At 39.1% G+C, this 23,323-nt stretch overlaps 1 protein-coding gene across 1 annotated transcript; it reads right to left on the reverse strand.

The window, feature by feature from the left end:
- Positions 1 to 7,806: 7,806 nt before the first annotated feature.
- GCK72_012987 (uncharacterized protein) lies at positions 7,807 to 14,185 on the reverse strand (the record flags this gene model as incomplete). Its single annotated transcript, XM_003095734.2, has 8 exons — positions 7,807 to 7,944; positions 8,678 to 8,933; positions 9,026 to 9,586; positions 9,820 to 10,187; positions 12,075 to 12,457; positions 13,489 to 13,620; positions 13,712 to 13,866; positions 13,947 to 14,185. The coding sequence occupies 8 exons, from the start codon at positions 14,183 to 14,185 to the stop codon at positions 7,807 to 7,809; spliced, it is 2,232 nt and encodes a 743-aa protein (XP_003095782.2).
- Positions 14,186 to 23,323: the final 9,138 nt, after the last annotated feature.

Here is a 23,323-nt window from a genome sequence, read left to right on the forward strand (position 1 = left end):
GACGCCCTGACTGTTTGAATCATGTAAGAAGCGCCGCAGGCGCTGAAAAACTGAGAAGGGTGGTGTAGGGAAGGAGGTTGAGCAGCCGTAGGCTGCGACAACCGACTGGTACTTATTATTTGGCGGATTGAATTGGACTGTTCCTGTGCATTCTGAAAAAAACTAAGAATGTGATTATAGTTATTGCCATAAACGCCTACCTGGAACATCAGCTGCACCGGCTCCAAGAAAAGAAATCAGAATCAAACCGAATAAATTGGGAGAGTTCATGAAACCAAATTACTGAATTTGTCATACGTTTGAAGCGTTTTATAGAAACCCGTTTTTGTTTATTCAATGTTGTTTGATTTCAATTTGCCACGACCGGTAATGAATCATTTTTCACTCTTATCACTTTCTAAAGGATGCTCGCAAAATTTTGTTGAGCGCGTTGTGTACTACACTTCTGTTTGATTCAAACTACATTCTTTAAAGTTCAAAAGACCAGAAAAACTTGTCTTCCTTGTTTCACAACGTTTTTCCTTTCTGTGTGCGGAGGTTTTAAGATCAGTGTTTTGCTCCTCCCGAACAATTTTCCGATCTGTGTAACTTTAAATGTTCCATGGGTTTCTTTTTTGACGTATATTTTTGGCTCCGCTGCGTTTCGGAAATGCGACATTTCGCATCAGAATGATGCATACCAACATTTGTTTTTGGGTAGGTTATTTCAGTTTTTACTGCTTTAGTTGGAAGATCGGGTTGAAAAAAGGTACTTACTATTGTTAGTGAGTATTTGGGAAAGTTATGTTTCAGCTGTGAAGTATAAATACGGGAAAGATGAAAACTGTGCTTCCAACCAAATAAAATCTGTATCTACTAGCAAGAGGCTCGACTAGCTTCAAAAATTCACAAATAGTATTCTATAAATACTGAGCAATATTTTGCGGATCACCAATTTTTCATATCGTTTATGGGAACCTCTATAAGAACGGACGCCTCTATTACAGGTCTTACGTTTAGCTTCTCTGATACTTTTGAAACAAACAGTATATGTAGATGTGTGGATGTTTTTCGCAGTCTGAAATATTGATGTTATGTTTTAGAAAATTGTTTTACTTAGTAGAAGGATCCTAATGTATAGAGATTTTTTTTGGAGAATTAGTTTTAAGAGACAATCTCTGACTGTATCTTAGAATCATAAATTTACTTCGGACCACAGTACTTCGACCACCCGAAAAATCCCAAAACATGAAAAAATTGACATTTTTTTCAAAAATGTGCTTTTTTCTATATGATGCAGGAGAGTTAGAAAAAAGTTGTTATCTTGTAAAATGCACAAAATGAGGCTGGCAATTCATTTCTGAAGAGATTTCGGTCCTATCTTTCGAAAGAAAAATTTTCATTTTTCAACTTCAATTGATCGTTTCGGTAGGTCAAAGGGGGCGGAGCCTAATCTGGTATGGTATATAATTCTTAGAATTCCTAGGGTAGTAATATATCAAAAAATCAGCCGAAACGGATCACTTTGGTTTATGTGTAACATGGCCTGGTGGCTTAAGCGAGACATTGTCTCTTAAGTGAAATCGACAGCCTTGCACGCAGACAAGTCTTTTTTAGCCCCGTGTCAAAAGTTGTGCGACAGAGAGCGTTCCTACTGTGTACCGTAACAATACAAAAAATGAGTCAACTTTACTGATAATTTCGATTATGAAATTTTCATTTTAAAAACGTATAAAATCGGACAAAAGCAATTATTATGTAATTAACATCAATGTTTGAAAAAGTCATGAAACATTTTACTGGTGTTAATAGTTTTGATTTCATTGGCAGTGAAACAAACCGTCAAACTATTTTATTATGAATTAAAATTATTCTGTGCAAGTAAAACTCGCCCCGCCTTTAAAAAATTGAACGCGACACTGAAATAGGAATGGGCGTGCCCGCCGCGTGAGGGGCTGGGGCGAACTTTCCTTGCACAGAAAAATTTGAATTCATAATATGTCATTCTGAAAACTGAAAATTAAAAAATAAGATTAACTGGAAACCATAATTTTGACAAAATATCTTCTATGTAGCTACTAAAATAAAAAACGTGTTATGTTAACAATGCAACAGTGACTAGTGGAACGTGAGCAGATAAATTCGAAATGAGAAAAGGGACAATACTTTTCATAGAAAGATAAGTGAATAACGGAAACTGTGTATCCTATTGCTCGAATTTTTAGAGTAAAGTTGAAAATGAACGTTTTGAAAAAACGCAGCAGACTTTTCAAGAAGGGTTCAAAACTGTAACAAGCACAATACAGATGAACTTGACACAAAAAATTATTATACTTTTCTATAAATTTCTCGAAAGTTTCTAATCTAAGTATGTGTATTAAATTTTTTAATTTTTGGCCTGGACCTTCACGTAGTGAACCAGGCAAAAAGTTTGGCGTCTAGTGAGTGAGGAGGCTATTTTTTATAAGCGGGAATCAGTTCTCCCGGTAAGATCTCTATAGTTTGAGAAACCAAAGTTGATTGTTTGACATGATATTTTTAGTTTCATACAAAAAACAAGAAACAGTGTTTTTCACAGATATTTGATGACAATGGACACTTTATTTTAAATTTTTTAATAAATATTATATCGTGAAGCCGAATAAGAATAGCCGAGAATTGATAGACAGTCGTTTATATGAGCGGTGGTTTTATGTATGGTTAAACCAAAGAATGATCAATATCAGAGTTCACTAGTTCTATAATTCGAAGGTCGTCACGTCATTGCCAGCGTGGACGGCCACGCGCCTTTCCAACACCTCCCCCCCTTGCAGAAGAATTGTGTTGACCACGACGAGCAGAGGCTGGAGCGATTCCTCTGGCACGAGCGGCTGGATGATCCGGACGGCTGGATCCTCGTGCATTCCTTATTCCATGCTGTGGTTCGGAGCATGGGTCGTAGCGGTTCGGAGCTCGTCTGGGTCTCTGGCTTCTTCGCAAAGAATGGCTTGGGTCAGTAGTTGGTCGGGCTTGTGGACTTGTGTCTGGCAACGGACTGATGGCAGTGCTTGTTGTAGTAGTAGCTGTAGCACTTGTACTAATCGGTAGTGAGTCTTGCGCTCTTCTGTCATAATCTCTCGAAACGTTCAATTCATAGTTCACTTCACTTTGAGCCAAAGACTGTCCACTACTGCCGCTATCAACTCTCGTCCCTCCACCGAACACAAAATCAGAATCTGACGAAAACGGCAACCGAGTAGTATCTGGAATATCAGAAACATTTAGCCCCACCCTGTGACCCCTTAGGCCCCCGGATTGCTGGGTCTCTACCCTATCACCTTGAGTATTTCCGAAAAACAACGGAAAGATAGTTTCTTCAAACACATCCTCCTTACTCTTATCGCCAACTCTCTGTCTCAATTGATTCACATGACAACGATGAAGTCGATCACCAATCTGTACTTCATAGAGCACGTTCCCATAACGTCGCCGAACGACACCTAAGCCCCATTCGGACTTGTTACCACGTTGAACCCGAGCGTAAACCTTTTGATCTACCTGAAAAAATTTTGCGCGCGCTGCGTTATGCGTATCGTATTGATGCTTCATTTTTTCTTGATAGTTTGACAACGCAGCCTTCTGATGATTTTCTGCCCTCGGAAGGAGCAGAGACATGGTAGTTCGGATTGCACGGTTAAAGTGAATCTCCGCAGGTGTCCTGCCATTAAGCGCCGCATGAGGCGTGTTACGGTAGTAGAAAAGAAATCTGGATAGTAACTGTTTCGTGATCGAACCAGTACCCTTCAATTTGGTGAGACCTCTTTTGAGAGTGTCCACCATTCTCTCGGCAGCTCCATTGGACCGTGGGTAGTAAGTTGCAGTGGTCGTGTGTTGGATTCCATGGTTTTTACACATGCTCTTGAACAAGGCACTGGTAAACTGTGAACCATTATCCGACATAATCAATTCGGGGAATCCATGGACACAAAATATTTCTTCCATTAGATCAACAGTAGAAACTGCCGAAATGGACTTTGTCATTTTGACTTCTGCATACTTGGATAGACCATCCACAACTACTAGTAGATAATTTCCATCTACTGGACCCGCGTAGTCCACATGAATTCTGATCCATGGCTTTTCCGGAGCCGGCCAAGGATTCAATGGCGCCACGATAGGCATCTTTGCTTGTTCTTGACAACTAGAGCAATGTTGAACAATACGTTCCACTTCTCTGTCCAATCCTCTCCAAAACACGAAAGCTCTGGCTTTCTGCTTCATCTTGATGATGCCGGAGTGTCCTTCATGTAGCTGTGATAACACGGCGTTTTGCAACTTTCTTGGCACTACTACCCGATCATCTAATAGCAAGCAATGTTGCAATATCTTCAAACGGTCTTTGTATCGATGCCAATACTTTTCCACATCCGACTGTGGTTTCGGTTTCCATGAATCGTGGCGAACTAGCTTCATAATAGTTGAGACTTCTGGATCAGTTTCAGAAGCTGCTTTAATGTCTTCTGATGTAACCGGATAAAGTTCCGCCTTTGGGAACTCGTCCTCGAAATCATCCTCATTTCTTATTTCAGCGATCACAACATCATTCTCATCTCGTGGATAGTTTTGAATCATCCGCGATAACCAGTCAGCCTTCGCGAACTTAGCTGTCGACACATAGCTTATGTCGAAGTTGTACGACAATAACGTAATTGCCCAACGTACAAGTCGGTTCTGCGAGTGCACTGGCAGATCTTTGTTATCTCCAAAGATAGCTAGAAGTGGTTTGTGATCAGTTTGCAGGGAGAACTTTCTTCCAAATACAAACTTGTGACATTTTTTTACGGTGTACACCAATGCTAAGCCCTCCTTCTCGATTTGACTATAACGTTTTTCAGTCTCCGTTAGTGATCGTGCAAAGTGAGCTATGGGCAATTCTTGTCCTTCTGGATTTATGTGACTGAGCACTCCTCCAATTCCGTACTGACTCGCATCTGCTGCGATGACAATCTTCCAATCTTCCTTGAAATGAGACAGCATCGTCGCATCGGCCACAGAATTCTTCAATCTATCGAAAGCATTTTGCTCAATGTTGGTCCACTTCCAGTCGACGTCTTGTTTCATCAGACGGTCCAACGGACCCCTCAGATCGCTTAGCTTTGGAACGAAGCGACTGTAGAAGCAGATCGCTCCCAGAAATGAAGCTAGTTGCTTCTGGTTTTTTGGAGATTCCATTCCGCGGATTACTTCAGTTTTCTGTGGATCGGGTTTTCTTCCGTTTCCGTTTACTATAAATCCCAGGAATTTGATCTCTGACTTGGCGAAGGCACATTTCTCTAGACTCACTTTCAATCCATACTCTTCAAAACGAGCGAACAACAACTTTAGTATGTGCTCATGTTCATGCATCGTCTCTGCGGATACGATGATTTCGTCTAGATAAGATGCGACACCTGGCAGCCCATTAGTTAGCTTATCAACAACTTTCTGAAAAATAGCTGGAGCGGGCTTCAAACCAAAAGGCATCCGTTTATACTTAAACAGTCCCAAGTGGGTGTTGATGACAGCGAGCTTCTGCGCTTCTGAATCAAGTTCAATCTGCAAGTACGCATCTTTCAGATCGATTTGAGAGAAAATCTTCCCTTTTAACTTCCCAAAAATATCTTCACTGGTTGGTAACGGATGGTATTCATCCTGCAAGGCAGTGTTCAGACCAGAACTTTTGAAGTCAGCACATATACGCACCTTCCCCGAATCCTTTTTCCGGACGACGACAATAGGCGAGGCCCAGTCTGAATGTGAGATGTGCTCAATGACTCCCATGTCTTCAAGTCGTTTCAGTTCTGCTTCTACTGGTTTTTCAGATCCATACGGCACAGGCCGGCATTTTTTGAATGTTGGCTTTACATTCGGAAGAGTGCGAACTAGCGCTTTCTCTTTCGTGCACAACCCTAAGGTATCTTCGAAAACCTTTGGAAATTCTGTTTGTAAGGACATTCTCAACCGGTTGCTGTCCTTCTCCGCAACTGCTGTAGTTACGGAGCTTACCACGACATCGAGTGCTTCTATGACTTCCGGAGAATGAGCCAACCATGACATGCCAATCAGATTTGTGAACTCCTGTCGAACGTACGCATATTCAGAGTACTGTACTCCTTTTAGCTCAAATGATACTAGCACGCGGCCTTTCACGATCATTTCAGTTCCGTTCGCACAGGCAATCCGGTGGGGAACTTCTTCTAGTTCCGGAGCTCCAATAGCCTTCCAGCTCTTCTCGCTGATGAGAGTTATCTCACTTCCAGTATCAAGCTGGAACTTCAGCATCTGACTCCCAACATTCACCCACATCGACGGTTTTACCGACTTACTCTGATTCCCATCAAGATTATCTACTCTAACGCTTTGCGTTTTTTTGGCACCCTTTCTTTCCCAACGCTTAACCGTCTTCTTCTTTCCTGAATTTTGCGGACATTGTGGTGCACAATGACCCTGTTCGCCACACTTGAAGCAAGTAAACTCTTTCTTCGACTGAGACTCTGAACCGTGACCTTTGGTTTCGGTTTTGTGATTGCTGGTGTTGCGGACGGGTTTCTTTTCAACCTTATTCACACTCAACGGTTGCTTTGGCGAACTAGCTGCCACCGTTTTTGTCTGTTGTTTGAGTTGAAGAAAGCGGAGCCATTCATCATGAATCAAAGCCAATGTGACTTTCTCCTTCTTCCGCTCGCACTGCTCAGCCCACTGCATCAAGAATGCTTTGGCTGCAGCATCACCAGGTCCATCTAATCCCCGGAGGAACAAAAAAACGGACCAATCATCTGTTGACATGGTAGCCAACTTCGAATCTAGGACAGCTTCGCTGATTCTGTTGCTATATTCGAGTGGATCGTGGAACATTCCGGAAGCTCGCGTGATTTGAAGGCACTCTTGTCGTTTCATCATCAGACTCCGATGTGAACCAAATACTCTTCCTAACGCCTCAACTGTATCCTTGAATGGAATGTCATATACATCGGCAGCTTCACGCTGCGAGTCGACATAACGATGGAACGCTGATTCATCGAGAGCACCCAGTAGTAACCGGACTTGCTCTCTTGACGATAAGTCTTTTCCATCTTCAACAATCACCAACTCATGACGTGAAAACCATTTCTTAAAAGAATCTGGTTCGTCAAGCGTGAACACAAAACGTGGAAGTCGTCTTGCCAAATCACCCATCAACCGAGCGTTGTTTCTGGCTCGGGGTGTCTGCACAGTCATGTTCTCACGAGTCTCCGTCTCAGATCCAGCTGCAACTCGTGCCGCTATTTCTTCGTGTAGCCGCCGATTCTCAGCCAACTGATTTTGCTGGATTTCTGCCGACGCCACCATTTGTTCGCGGAACATTCGCAGCGTTTCAGTGAGCTCTTTTGCAAATGCTAATTTTTCTTCCCCCATAATACCTGAGTACTTTTAGTTTCCTGATCGCCAATATTATATCGTGAAGCCGAATAAGAATAGCCGAGAATTGATAGACAGTCGTTTATATGAGCGGTGGTTTTATGTATGGTTAAACCAAAGAATGATCAATATCAGAGTTCACTAGTTCTATAATTCGAAGGTCGTCACGTCATTGCCAGCGTGGACGGCCACGCGCCTTTCCAACAATAAAGAGTTTTTCAATGAAAACATTACCAATTAAAACTGGAAAAACTCTTGATATACTTAGCATTTATTGATATTCTGGCAAACGAAACAAATCGAGATCATAGTTAGTGAGAAAAATATGTATATATCAAAAAAACAATGCGAAATTCGAAAAATCCAAACTGATACGAGAAACCGGGAACAGTAAAAAGAAGCTCTTAGTTCCTAGACGGTAGTCTCATCTTGATTATTCTTGTCTTTCATGAACAAATTCAAACGGACTTCTGCATCCTGAGCATATGAACCTGGAGAGTCGTGTACTTCATTTTCAAGAATTGTAGAGGAACCAACGGATCGGTCGACCTGGAAATGGAGAAGCTGAGTGGGAGGAGGTGATGGAATGGTCGTGTCAGAGTTTTAAAGATATATTTAGTACATATAATACTGTTGAAAACGCTGAATTCTTTCAAAATGAATTGCTACATGTACTAGCTCACTGTAACAGCAAACTTTTACAGTTTTTCACATTAAACTTAGACACAATAACCAAAACTCAATGATTAAGTCATTTTTAAAATACAGTACCGTGCAAAAAGATACGAACTTTGGCCGTTTTTAGTTAAAAATGACCAACTTTGCCAGAGATTGTCCTACAAAGTAAATTATGTAAAAACCGTACAGAACAAAGTTAGAGCTTCCTTTTGGTAATTGTCAACTGTTTTGTACGGACACTACCTAGAGAGTTATGGTCATTTTACGGGTACAGCTCAAAAATTACTCTATTTTTCACTGAAATGGGACGATTGGAGGGAGAAATTACTTTGCCTATATGTAACTCTTTAGCGAGTGTCTGTACAAAAAAGTTGTCAACTACAAAAAAGAAGCACTACCTTTATTATGTATGATTTATAAGTAATTTACTTTGTTGGACAATCTATGATACCGTAACACCGTGAGGGTAATATCAATGCTTTTAAAAATGAATTGCTACATGTACTTACTGACTGTAACAGCAAACTATCACAGTTTCTCAATACATCTAACTTGGAAATAATTTTTACTAAAACTCAATAGTTATATCATTTTTTATACTTACCTCATCCGGCATCACATTCAACAATCTCCTGTTCACCAGTGAGTGCTGTGAGATACTCGTCAACGGATTCCTCCTATTCGCTTCATTATTTTTGTTATTACTGGCACTTGAAGAGACTGAAACCATGCTTTCAGGTCTATCGAAGATATGCTGAGCAGCTGAAATTCCTCGGAATGAGAGATTCGTAATGGACTTCTGTTTGGTTGCAAAGGTATTCAGTCCGATTTCAGATGGTGGTGGAGGGAAGTCGTCGGAGCTGAAAAACATTAGTTTGAAAGTAGTAGAGAAATTAGAAAAGGTGGTTTCAAAATTTGTATGTAAGTGAAACGGAAAAAATGAAAAACCTACTCATCAAAGCACGGATTATGAATTGCATAATTCCCTCTATCCTCTATAACTGGCTTCGGTGGTAACATTGCTCCTGACCCCATCCTTCCAACTGGTTCTTCAATTTTACAAGATCCCACACTCTCTTTCGACAGATCAATCCCAATATCTCTTATACTTTTGACAGGTTTCACTGGTAACACAGGTGGTGGTGGCAGCATTGCAGTCTTGATAAATTTCTCTCTTTCCTCCTTTTCAATTCTCGTTCTTTCTCGAATTCTAAACATATTTATATCTCTATCCCTCGGATCTTCATTGAATGAAACTGGTCTAGGCGCAGAAGCCACGTCATCAATCATTGTGGATTTCGGCGGGATTTTCTGTGGTAGAGGGATGGATTGAGAAGATCCATGAACTGGTGGAAGTGTCTTCTGAAGCATTTTCTGGGTGTGCTCCATGTCGGTTGTAGAGAGAGTTGAGTTGGATAGACGGTTGTTTCGAACACTTTTTGGTTCCAGGTAGTCTTCACCGGGGATTGTTTCGTAGACCTCATCGTAAGGGTGGTTGGGACGAGTCGGGGTTCTGGAAGTAAGGAAAAATGAATATTTTCTGTTTTTCAATTTATATTTTAGAAATCATATTTATGGGATTATTGTTCTTGTTGAATACAAAGCAAATTTTTTCAGACATTTTAGGAACAGAAACAAATTATCATTTTTGAGAAATTTTGGATACTTTTTTATTCGTTTTATAACCGTTATGAGATTAGCATACCTCAACCACCTTAAACTCCCGATACTGTAAAAACCACTAACCTTGATCCCAAAAAACTTGAAACTCCAATCGTCGAGTCACAATACTCATAGGTGTTAACCACCGGCTCCACTGGCGGAGCAATCATTTCTCTTCTCGTCTGAATCGGTGTCTTCAAAGCGGATTTCAGTGGTTTACCAGCAGCACTTGGTGGAACAGGACATGGAACAGCAGCCGGTGCGGTTTGGGTAGTGTCACGAGTTTGTTGTGTCATTTGAGTATTCATGGTGATGTTCGACCCGAAATGGGAGATTTCAGTGATATTCGATGTGGAGGAGAAGAAGTCTTGGCCAGAGGATTGGCGTTGGGAACGACGAGATTTACGGTGGTGTTTGGAGAAGTTGGGGACAGAGGCGGTACGTTTGAAGTTCTGAAAATATACTGTTTCACTATGTCATTTTTTGATTTGATGAATTTCAGTATCCGTTATTTGGTACATATCTTTACTATTAACAAACGCAAACGGCTGTATGTTTGTTTGTCTGTCGCCGATCCTACCGCCTTTCCTACTGAACCGATTTTCTTCGAATTTGGACCAAAAGATCAGAAATTTTCTCTTAACGATGCTCGTTTTTTTCTTTTTTCAAAATTCTCAAAATCACGTCTACTGGATCAAAAATACTGCTTTTCAAGCCAAATTCGAAGAGAGAGAAGGGGGAGGCGGTCGGCAAAACCCGTGAAACGTCGGCTGCTCGCTTTCCTCTTCACAGAACGGCGCCTCTTCAGTGGCGCGTGGATAAAAGGGAACGCGCCGACCGTCCGATCTGGCAAGTTAAGCGACGTTGACTACAGTTAGTTGGTTCGACTCCAGACTCCAAAGAAAACCGGTAAAATGTAACTTTAACTTTTTTCTCTTTGTGGCCAGTGCCGTCCGTTTTCGGATTGGTCCACGTTATGAAAAGTTATGAGCGGTTTTCTAAAAAGTGACGACGTGAAGGATTTTTTGATATCATCGGATTCAGAAAAACTAAAGGAATCCAAACGTGTCGTCAGTTTTCGCATCGATCCACGTCATAAAAAGTTATGAGCCGTTTTCTAAAAAATGACGACGTGAAGGATTTTTTGATATTATTGGATTCAGAAAAACTAAAGGAATCCAAACGTGTCGTCCGTTTTCGCATTGGTCCACGTCATAAAAAGTTATGAGCCGTTTTCTAAAAAATGACGACGTGAAGGATTTTTTGATATTATTGGATTCAGAAAAAATAGATGATTCTGAACGTATCGTCAGTTTTCGGATTGATCCACGTCATAAAAAGTTATGAGCCGTATTCTAAAAAGTGACGACGTGAAGGATTTTTTGATATTATTGGATTCAGAAAAACTAAAGGAATCCAAACGTGTCGTCCGTTTTCGCATTGGTCCACGTCATAAAAAGTTATGAGCCGTTTTCTAAAAAATGACGACGTGAAGGATTTTTTGATATCATCGGATTCAGAAAAAATAGATGATTCTGAACGTGTCGTCAGTTTTCGGATTGATCCACGTCATAAAAAGTTATGAGCCGTTTTCTAAAAAATGACCACGTGAAGGATTTTTTGATATCATCGGATTCAGAAAAAATAGATGATTCTGAACGTGTCGTCAGTTTTCGGATTGATCCACGTCATAAAAAGTTATGAGCCGTTTTCTAAAAAATGACGACGTGAAGGATTTTTTGATATCATCGGATTCAGAAAAAATAGATGATTCTGAACGTGTCCTCCGTTTCCGGGTAATTCACTGCAACACCCAGAAGGGTGGTGTTGAGAAGGAGGTTTAGTCGCCGTCAGGCGACGTGAACCGACTGGTACTAAAAAAGGCCCCCTAGTGACCGTGGAGTTATAGGACGTGTATATATCATTGAATAGCTGAGAAAACGTTGATTCTAAATACTTATTCAGTTTTTGCTCTTGATGATAAGTATTCGAGAAAAACGAGATCAAAGATTAGACCACTGACAAGTTTGAACTGTACTGACGTCTAAAAAATGTCAGCAGCGCGGAATTTTTTGTTGAGAACTTTAAAGATTCTCTAACCAGGTCTGTCTCATTTTCATACTAGGCCTCGAACATTATAAACAAAAATGCAAAAAATTTCCACTCTGCCGATATTTTTTAAGGTCCAAACTTTGACTTTGGTTTTCTCGAATACAAGGCCTCAAAGACGAAAGCTGAATATATATTTGGAATCAGCGTTTTCTCAGCTTTCCAATGGTATAAGTCACGTCATATAACTCTACGGTCACTCGGGGGCTTTCCCTAGACATCACCCTTACCTGTTCAACATCCCCCTTCTCCATTGCATTCTTTAAATACGACTTTTCCCACTGCCTCAAAGCAGACGAATCCACTCGATACACCGCGGAAAACGATCGTTTGAAGTTTTGCCCATTCGATGAAAGCAATTCAGATCCATCTCCATTCTCCACCAATTCAATCGACACCAATTGAGAAGTGCTTTTGCTTGTCGATATCGATGTTACACAACAACCCATCACAGAACAGAAACCGAGGAGAAGAGTTCCCAGTAGATGACAGTAGAATGCCCATCCGAGTACATGTTCGTAGGTCTCGTTCTCGTCTTCTTCTTTGATCACTTTGTTGTCTTGCGTGTTGCCCCAGAAATAGAAGATCGCGCTACCGAGAAGGGAGAGTAGAGCTGAATGCTGATGATGTAGATTGTATCGGATTAATATTTTATGAATTTCAAAACTAACCAAAACAGTAATTAATTTTTTCAGAAGTAAAGATTCTACGGATGGACAAAACACAAGCATCCTATTTTCCTAATTAAACCAATTTTTTGAAACACAAAATCAATATTTCAGACTGCGAAAAAATACACACGTCGAAACTGTTTTTTTCAGACTTGTCACGGGCCGGGCCGGGCGGGCCGAAATCAGAAAAAATCTCGGCCCGGCCCGGCCCGGCCCGCTCGGCACGTTTTGAAACATTTTGAGTTGTTGACTTTTTTTTGGAAATTTTTTGAAATTTTTTGAAAAATGTGAATATGTATGATAATTTAAGCATTTTTACTCTATTTTTTCGAAAAATTTCAAATAAAATTTGGTAAAAACGGGTTCCCATTTTTGAATCCGGGCCGACCGGGCCGGGCCGGGCCAAGAGAAATTACGGCCCGGCCCCCCGTCCCGGTCAAGAAAAATCTCGGCCCGGCCCGGGCCGGCCGATTTTTGAGAAGTCTGGTATTTTCAAGTCACGGAAAAGCTATACGTAAGACCTATGATAAAGTTGAAATGAAATACTATAAGCTGAAAAATATAGCAAAATGTAGATCTCCGCGAGTTCTACATATATCTGAGACCAACTACGAGCCGGGAGGCTAGTCGTTAATATGTTGCGGGTCGGGAAGAATTGCCAAAAAAACGCGAAAATGACCAAGAAAGCCATTCTAGCCCGGCCCGCGGCCGGCACATCAATGATCTGCTATTCGGCCAGTAATAGGTCATTGATATAGCACTAGCCGAAATCTACATTTTGGTGAAATTTTCAGCACATGCAAGTTACGCCCCTGCCCGTGGCCCAGTTAGCATTTTTAAAGATATTCGAGCTTCTTGCTAGTTGATGCTTTTATGTATTACAGGTTGTAGGATTTGACATATTCTAAGCATAGTTTTCATTTTTCCAGTTTTTATACTTTCTAGTTGAAACATAACTTTTTTAAAGACTCACTAGCAATAGTAATCACCACAGTGCAGGCGCATATAAAAGTTCGATGACAAAACGCACAGACACCCATTAGTACTGCACAACCGGCGAACAGGACACCAACGCCCACACCAACCAACGCGGCGATTTTCCAACCTGAAATATTTTCATTCAAAACATTGTCGATGTCTGATTGAAGCCTTCAATGTTTTTCTAAATTTAATTTGACTTCGAAACAGTGACTAACCTAAAAACAAATGTTGATATGCATCATTCTGAATGCGATTCTCGTCATGGTTATGATCATAGAGATCTTCTTGGTCGATGTAGTAGTCGAATTTATAGACACATTGGAGTTGAGGTAGGAAGAATGCAGCGAATGGAGATCCTTGCATGTCACGTCTGAAAATTTTTTTCATGTTTCAGACTATCCACAATTTTACTTCCGAACTAAACGTTCAGTAGTCAAATCCATTCTTCACCTATATAAAGTTTCATAATACTCTCTCGTCCGTCCGTAATCAAATGAGTAATCCCTTTTACAGTCCAACCATAATCCATGATGATGTTCCGTTCTCCCATTTTCTAGGTTAACTTGTTGCCATGATGGAGAGATCAAAGCTAGGAGACAGAGAAGAAATGCTATGAGTGAGAGGGTGAAATGGATGGCCAACGCAGTCTTTCGACTACATTTTGTAGAGGATGGCCCCGCATCGATCATCCCATTGGCTCTGGAAAATTGGTTTTTGTTGGAAAACGCAGGATAGTAAAAGTTATAAGAGAGTTAATATTCATGAACGTTTAGAAACCGATAATTTTCAGAAAATATGATGTTTTAAGTTTCTAATAAATCAAATTTTATACAAGCGACAATATTCCGCTTTGACCAAAAATTCAAACTGAAAGAAAAAATCAATAATGCAAACAGTGACACTTTAAATACGTGTAAACACAAAAAAGAAGTGAAAAACGCGTTTTTTTCAAAAGAGGAATAGAGAGAGAACGAACAACCTGCTGTGCTAACGTTTATTGTGGGGCGTACAGAAGAATTTGGGAAAAATCATTTACGAAAAATATATCCCGTTTCACTTTTCCGAGAAATTTTGGAATACCAGCACAGTTTCTTACGTTCATAGTTTTTTTTCTGGCGATCATTAGAAAAAAGATTTACTTCCGAATTATCCTCGTAATACGTAAAATGGAAGAAAAATAAAATTAATCGGAAGGTGTGCTGTCGTTTTCCGTTACAGTCACTTCAGAAAGAAAACTTGACAAAAAATTTTCAGTTTCTACTGACTACTTAAAACGGTGCATTTTTACAGTTGATTGAAAATTTTTTTACAAATTTAAACTTCAGGATTCCGGTAAAAAATTCAAAAAACCGGAATCCGGAATCCGGAATCGGAATGAAAATTTTCATTTTCCGGAATCCGGAATCGAGAACCGGAATGAAAATTTTCATTTTCCGGAATCCGGAACCGGAACCGGAATGTCAAAAAAACCCGGAATTCCGGAATCCGGATTCCGGACAACTACGGTACAGAGGAATTTGGGAAAAATCATTTACAAAAAATATATTCCGTTTCACTTTTCGGAAAAATACTGGAGCTCCAGCACAGATCATTAAGATGGCATTTCATTAGAAAAACGACTCGAAATACGTAAAATAAAAGAAAAATAAAATAAAAGAAAGTTGGTTCGTCAAAACTTGTTCTGTTGTATTATTACAGATAAAAACCATTCGACAAAAAATTTTTTCAGTTTCTATCAAATACTTAAAACGGTGCATTTTACAGTTGATTCAATCAACTTGATTGGTAATATCTCAGGTATTTTTTGGCGAGGGTTGGGCAGTGAAAATGTTAAAAGGGCCATATGGCCATTGAATAGGCAAATTGCCCACAAAAAGGGCCACATGGCCCAGTGGGCACTAGTTTGGCGCGGGTTGGGCACAAGCTGGAGCGTTGGTTGCCGAAAGGAGGGGCTGGTTGGATGTGGGCACGAGTTAGGCACCTGTTTGGCCCCGGTTGGGCACCACATTGGCCCGAAGTGGGCACAAGTTGAGAAATCGCGCTCTACAGCACACGCTGATTTTTCACCACGATTTTTCTAATTTATTTCGTTTCTTTTTCAATTCTTTCCTTCTTCTATTTTATGCTACTTTTTTCAATTAGAAGATGAGACAATCTACACAGATCCTCCGATAAAACAGGTAAGACGCTACTATTTTCTTTTTTTCTTTTTTTCTTTCAATTTTTGACAAATTTCAGCGGAACAAGAAATAAATTCAGCAATAAATACGAGCATCTTCATCAACTACGCGCTCCGGCTACTCCACTGCTCGTCTCTGTTAATTTTCGCATTTACTTTAAATTTTTCGTTTTAATTTGTATATTTGTAACTTTTACTAAAAATTATATTCTTCTCATGTATTCCTAATCCCCATTTTAGAGTTTGACAAATTCTAGTTTATTTTATCTTATTACTCCCCATTATTACTGAAATTACTATTTTGTGTTTAATTTTGATGAATAAATAGTAGAAAAGTACAAAAATGTGTAATCTGGTTAATTATAGTGCTAAATGGTAAGGAGCGAAAGGAGAGGAATGCCGCTCGTTGTACCAAATCTCGGCACTTTGCCCACGAAATGGGCCATGTGGCCCTCAAAATCGGCACGAGTGCCGGCGTAGGGCAGGCCCCGCGGCCCTTTTCTCTCGGCCATGCTGCCCATTTCGTGGGCAAAGTGCGAAAAAATACCTGAGATGGTAGTAATTTTTGATAATTAGGAAACCGGTAATTCTCAAGATTAAGCTAACTGTAAGGGAAAAAAGTCTCCCGGCCCGTTGGAAGTCTGGAAAAATGAAGCACTATGAATAGTCTTCTTAATTATAAGTTTGATTTAAAGGAAAATCGTCCCTTCGGAAAAAGTTATACGACGTTTCAAAACCGGAGAATTTTGGAACGAAAATCTCTCACCTCCATCGCCTTATTGTCAAAATTCTAAGCTTCTACAGATAAACAAAGCTTCTGAATCAGTAGAAAATCATCGTTAAAGTTAGAAATTTCGCTTTGCAGCACATGGGATAATTTCATTCCAGAACCATTACAACATAATCTTCAATGCCCTAACACAACGCCATGAAACCGATTTTTTCAAAAAAAAAATTCAAATGAAACCCCTTCCCCCAGTCAGCTGTTATACGAAACAACCGACACTAAACGTTTTGGTGCCTATCCTATCCAGCCAACAGAAATGGTGGTATGTAAGTGTATGGTGTGACTAGTCGAAAATGAAAAGGAGGATAGACAGAGAGAGAGAAAGAATGGTGAACGTTTTCAGGGTCATTGACGAAGAATTGAATTCGGAAAGCCGAAGGGGAAGGAAGAAGAGAAATAGCCCCCCCCCCTTTTTCGCCTACATAGAGGGGGACAGAGACACCCAAAACAGGGGAGAAAGTCGGCCATTTGCATAGGAGGATAGGTATTAAGGGGAGGAGACGCAGAGGGAAGAGGAGGACAATAACGGTTACGAATTCGTCGGGGTCGAAATCCACTTGACGTGGCAGGAGGGGAGGGACAGTTGAAAGTTTTGTTGGACTCTTATGAGAAATTAATGGATGGAAGAGAGGGGAACGGAGAATTCAGGGAAAGAGATGTAGGTTAGTGTTATGAAGTGGAAAGTTAGGTACACTAGTGAGGAGGGTGAGAAATGGGTTTGAGGGAAAGTAGGACAGTAGCTAATTATTGCAAGTCTAAAACGACAATTACTGGTAAACCCAAATTTCGCAAAATTGATAATGAGTTATTGAAACTGTAAAAAACATGACTGACACGAGATCGAATAGGACCATTGCTGAGAAAAAATATTACTGTTTCATGTATTTCTGAAACTGTTTATAAAAATTAGCATTAATGATATTTGTCCAAATTTCGAAACCCTGAATTTGAGAAGGCGGGCTGAAATTAGGTATTGAGCATTTCGGTAGTTTTTTTCATACTTGTCATTTGACGGGCCGGCCCGCGGGCCGGGCCGGGCCGGGCCAGGGCCGGGCCGAGGAAAAATTTTGCCGGCCCGGCCCGGCCCGGTCGGCCCGGGTGGAAAATTTTTCAAAATTTTTGCACCCCAAAAATAATTTTCAAGTATTTTTTCATCACTAAATCCACTGTAGAACTAATAAAAATCATCAATTCAGTAGAATTTTTGCAGAAAATACCTCAAAAACCCCTTTTTCAAAAATAACTGCTGAAAAAAACATGTTTTTCGAAAAAAGTCGCTTCACCCGGGCCGACCGGGCCGGGCCAGGGCCGGGCCGGGCCGGGCCGGGCCGACCGAGTTGACCGGGCCGGGCCGGGCCGGGCCGGTGAAAATTTGGAAATCGGCCCGGCCCGGCCCGGCCCGGCCCGGCCCGTGACAAGTATGGTTTTTTTAATATCCTCCGATGTTTTTGAATATATGGATCTGATTAAAATGTCGAGAAGGAAAATTGTGGTATTATTATACATATTTTCTAAAAAAGTACATAATTTTTCAATCCCTTTGTAGTTACCATTCAAATCCAGGATCATTGCTGAGAAAAAATATAGTTATTTCATGGATTGCTGAAAAATCGGTATTGAGGTTGAACTATTTTTTCAATATTTCAAAACCTTGAAATCGAGAAAGCGGGGCTGAAATTAGGTTTGGCTCATATTTTTCGCAAAAACATCTCTGTGAACTTGATCAAACATTGATTGTTCATTGAAAGCCTGAGTTTTTGATGAAAAATTGTAAAAGTATTTTCTTAGAGAGAACTGTTTATTGGAATCCAGACCGCACGATATCTGGAGATGAACACTGAAAACTAAAGATTAAATAGACTTGTTGACAATTTTAATTTTTAACGTTTTCAATTCGCGGCGTCATAGTGGGTTTTTGATACGCAGCTTAATGTGCCGCCTTTTGGAAGCGATTTATATCCTATTTCCCACACTCTTGCCGTAAAAAACAAGGAACAGAAAACACAAAATTATTTGAGCAGTAACTGAAACTGAACATTTTTCTCAGTTTCGAAATCATTTTCTTTGTATGTATGCTAACCTGATTTGATATCCAAAAGTTTACAATAACTTGGTGTCTAGAGCAATCAATAATTTCGAACTTTTTGTTTTTTGATACATCAGATAGTTGAACAGTAAAAAATCAGTATTCATAGTGTATTCGAATAGTTTGACTATGATATTACAAATGTGAATAACGGATGGAGAATACTGAAAAATGTGAAGTAGTTGAAACATAGCGTTTTAGTTGAAACTGAAAAAAAGTTTATTTTATAAACTGAAAGAAGAAAACTTTTCCGTTTTCAGCGAGCTAATACTGCTGTATTATTCCAACTATTCATGCTAGGACAGTTATAGTTCCGATATCATGTAGCACTTACAGTTTTCGAAATATCTTAAGATATAGATTCAGATTTATAGTCAGTTCGCAAATTTTGTACTAGAATAAATAAAACCTCATTAGAAAAATATGTAAAAGTAAGATTGAGGTGATAATCAAAAAAGATTTTTCAACTTACAGAAACATCTAATTTCAGGATTTTGTGATTTTTACGAATTTTGGCAATCGAATTGGTCGATTATCGGATTGGTGAATTTTCATATTAGAAAGAACTCAACAACTGCGAAAAATGAAATTTCTGAAACAGAGAGTCACAATACATTTTTTTGTGTCTAACCGTTCAAATCCAGAAACACTCTTCATAATGATGAAGAGACCAATTACCATTGCCGATTATGAATCATTGTTCGATTAGCTATCCCTCCTCTCGCCTTTTCGGAGGATGTAAACACAATGAATAGAAACAGAATGAAGAGGAAAAGAGGGGATGAATCATCGAAATCGGGAGGAAAACAAGAAGAACAGGTAGGTCAACCGGAGGAGAATAGAAGGGGGTGAGGAGAGGGATGTTATGTAATTTCAAATCGCTCCTTTATGTTCGAAAACTGATGGTTATCTCGAAGAGAAATAGGCGCAAAAGATATGGAGTGAGAGGCGTAATTAGGGGAATGATGAGGGAGTAGAAGGGATTGTTTCATGGAATGGAAAAAATAGTGTTGTATAAATTACAGTACAAATTATATGTTTGTACTGAAACAAGAAATTTTCGGTTTCGGAAAAGTTATGATACGATACTTCCTTTGTTGAACTAGTTCTTTGCAGAAAGTTCTCCAAAACTTAAAAATCCTCAGTTTTCAGCCACATTCAGTTGTAAAACTTCTTACTGGAAGGTGACAATGTGACCAACCTGTGTACCAAATGATGGCTTACACCTTTTCTACAATCATAATTGACGGATATCTGGAAAAAAGGTTCACAATTGTTCTTCTTATTCCAGCCCAGGATGCCAATGGTTCACTGTTTCAACTGGGTTTTATTTTAATGCTGACAGTCATAAATTTATTAATTATCAAGGTAACGCTCAATGAAAATGTGTTAATATAAACTTTTCGCAAACCCATTGTAAAATAATTGCTACATAGGTTCTCAAAAATTAAATACTGTTTCATAGAAGTTGAATAAAAACAATAATTTTGAGTCATCAATATCATGTTCGCATCTGCGTGAACTTCAAATCTATCAGAACTAACCTTGTCTAAAAACCGTTTGATTACCTTAACTGCACTACTAGGGATTACAAAAAAACGGTAAATCTTATTTTCAAAGGGCTGAAAGAGAAATGAGAAACAATGAAAACTAAAACAAAAAAACCGAAAAAAAAATTTCCCGTCTCAGTGAATGCGTTGATTTTGCAGAACTGATTAATTATGGATTTACATCATCGTTAAATCTCTTTTTTGAAACAGACCATCTCATAGTCAGAACAAACGTTGGTTGTCAATATATTATCATTATTTGTGTGCGTGTTATTCAGTACTGGATCACAACATGAAATAGAACTGGTGAAACGATAAAAATTCGATATCGAGAAACTGGCTGTCTCAAAAACAAGAAACAGACACGTAGGGAAAGAAAAAATTGTAGTAAATTCTCCTATGCTCAGATTTATCATAAAATGCTATATTTTTGTGATTTAGAACCACACTGAAACAGTAAAACAATCTTTTTGTGTATCTGATTTGAGCACACTGTTATATATTTTCAAACAATGTCCTGAAGGTTTAAAAATACCACCAGACCTACAAATAAAATTTTTTAATATGTGAAAAAAGAAGTTGATGACCCCGGGTATTAGAGGAGATCAGGAGAAAAATATTAATGCTATTTCAGAAACACAAGAAAAGTGAAGAGCAGAACATGTTTCAGTTGGCGAAACGTCTAAAGAGATTGTAGCGTTAAAAAGGAAACCCGTTTGATAACGTTCAAATGGTCTAACTAAGAATTACTGATTCACATGATAACTATTGATGAATGTGCGAAGCAAAAACTGATCACTTGATAAAACCCCATATGGTACTCTAATAGTAAGCATTTTTGGAATGAGTTCGAAGAAACCCTCGTACGGAATTTCTCGGTGTGCTACAGGGGCATCATTCAGGAAGCATTCCATATTAGTTGTAAGTCGACTAACAAGGGAACCTTTTAAGTGGGACCTAATGCCAGCAAAAACGACCTATACAGGTCGAAAGAGGATGTTTGAAAACCTATAAATCAACTTTCAAAAGTTGCTTACGTGACCTGTAAGTGGCTGAAATCTCGACCTGAAAATTGACCAATTTTACCATTGATTTGCTGTACCTCCTACCACGTTTGTAAAGACTACGGCGGCAGTATAAAAACGTGTTCGAGTGGCGCAGGTGGTTAGAGCCTAGGAGGAGAAAAGTTTTGCCCTGGTTCGACCCCCGCACAATTTTTTCTTTTTTTTTTGGTTGATTTTTCCCACTTTTTTTTCAATGAGTTTTTGGAATCTATCATAAATCATAAATTTCAGCACTTTCATCTGTCAACTGGCAGAAATTTCTCTTAATCATCATCTGAAATGGATTCAGAAGGGAATCACGTTGGTGGTGGTACAAAAAACTTTTATGATATCTTTAAAAAAAACATGGCAAAAAATGGAAAAAGTCAACAAAAAAAGAAAAAAATGGCGAAGGTGTCGAACCAGGGCAAAACTTTTCTCCGCCTAGACGCTAACCACCTGCGCCACTCGAACACGTTTTTATACTGCCGCCGTAGTCTTTACAAACGTGGTAGGAGATACAGCAAATCAATGGTAAAATTGGTCAATTTTCAGGTCGAGATTTCAGCCACTTACAGGTCACGTAAGCAACTTTTGAAAGTTGATTTATAGGTTTTCAAACATCCTCTTTCGATCTGTATAGGTCGTTTTCACTGGCATTAGGTCCCACTTAAAAGGTTCCCTTGTAAAACACGTCCAGCCCAGAGAAATGATACGATACGTATAAGAAGATAAACTACCGCAGTAAAACCAAGGTGCAGCCAAGCGAGTAAAATGTTTGTGGTTGGATCGGATCAACCAAAAAGAAGACGGAGAAGAAATGTGATAAGAAGGTGTCAGTTAAGAAAATATTATGGTGATCAGAGGATAGTCAGTTGGGTGGAAACATTTGAAGGTCATCATGGATTCCTTTTGTCGGGGGGGAACTGGTGGAAGAAGGAGGGAGCTAGTCAAGGTCGATCACACAGAAGGGAATGAAATGGAGAAGAAGGCTTAGATGAGATGAAAAGAGAGGAGTGTGAAAGGGAAATCGTGGGAGACAGAGAGGATCTGATTGATTAATGGAAGAAGACAATGATGGTTTTTTTATTTGAAAAAGGTGGAATAAATTTTCCTCTAATATTTTATCATTTCAAGTGTGAAGAACAAATCTCACATCTGAAACAGCAAAAAAATAATTTACTGTTTTGAAAATGTGTGATAAAACTAAAAAACCGATGAGGCCGATATAAGCTTTAAATGAGTTGCACTTAGTCATAGATGAAAAAAGAATCCAATTCGTGTTTTAGTATGTTTCTAACTTTCAGTGTTAATGAAATTTTAAGGATTTTAGAAAGATAGTTTTCTCAGAATGATTACTTGAGTAATATGAAGTATTAATTGACTATGGTCCAATATTTTTCGGACCGATATTTGAGTTAAAAATAATTATTTGAAACGGTAAGTAGATTGTTGGAATGACTAACAATCAGAAATCTTAACTTTTCTAATATTGAACGATCAATAAGTTCATTCCAGAAGCAGAGTAATCGAACCACTTTGATGTTAAGAAATTTATTTAACGTTAAGAAATTTATTTGATAGTCCTAATAATAGTTTTTTATCCTTGCATGTTTGTTGTTACAGTGAAACTGAGTTTTTTTTTATATTTCATTATTAGTTCTAACTGCAAAACATTTGTCAGTAATGGGTCATTGTTAATTTCAATAATACCTTGATTATTAAAGACCACATAGATGAAGCTATGTATATCAACATTGTAAAACAGTAATGAGACTAGTGACTTGAGATGAATGTGGTATTTTAATAACGATTTTATTCAAAAAAAAATCCGAATGACTTTCTTTTGTGCCAACACAAGCTCCAAGGCGTTTCATCAATAAAATAGACAATTTTTTTCAAGAAAACCACAAGTTACAAACAATACTGTTTTGTTTCAATGTGTTGGTTTTCACGAACTGAGTTGATAAGTTTTCATGATGTAGGGACTGTGTTTGAAATATACAGTTAAACTATCAAACAGTCAACTAGATTGAAACAGACATCGAGAAACAGAAAATTTTTACAAAAAACAATTCTGAACCGAGTCTGCCTTTCCAATCCAGAACGGAGAGTGAACGAGTCTGCACAGTCTCATCTTTTGAACAACTTGAAACAGTGGTCACCAAAAAGTCCGTTTGAA

The sequence above is a fragment of the Caenorhabditis remanei genome, chromosome IV, assembly GCF_010183535.1.
Source record: "Caenorhabditis remanei strain PX506 chromosome IV, whole genome shotgun sequence".
Lineage (NCBI taxonomy): Eukaryota > Metazoa > Nematoda > Chromadorea > Rhabditida > Rhabditidae > Caenorhabditis > Caenorhabditis remanei.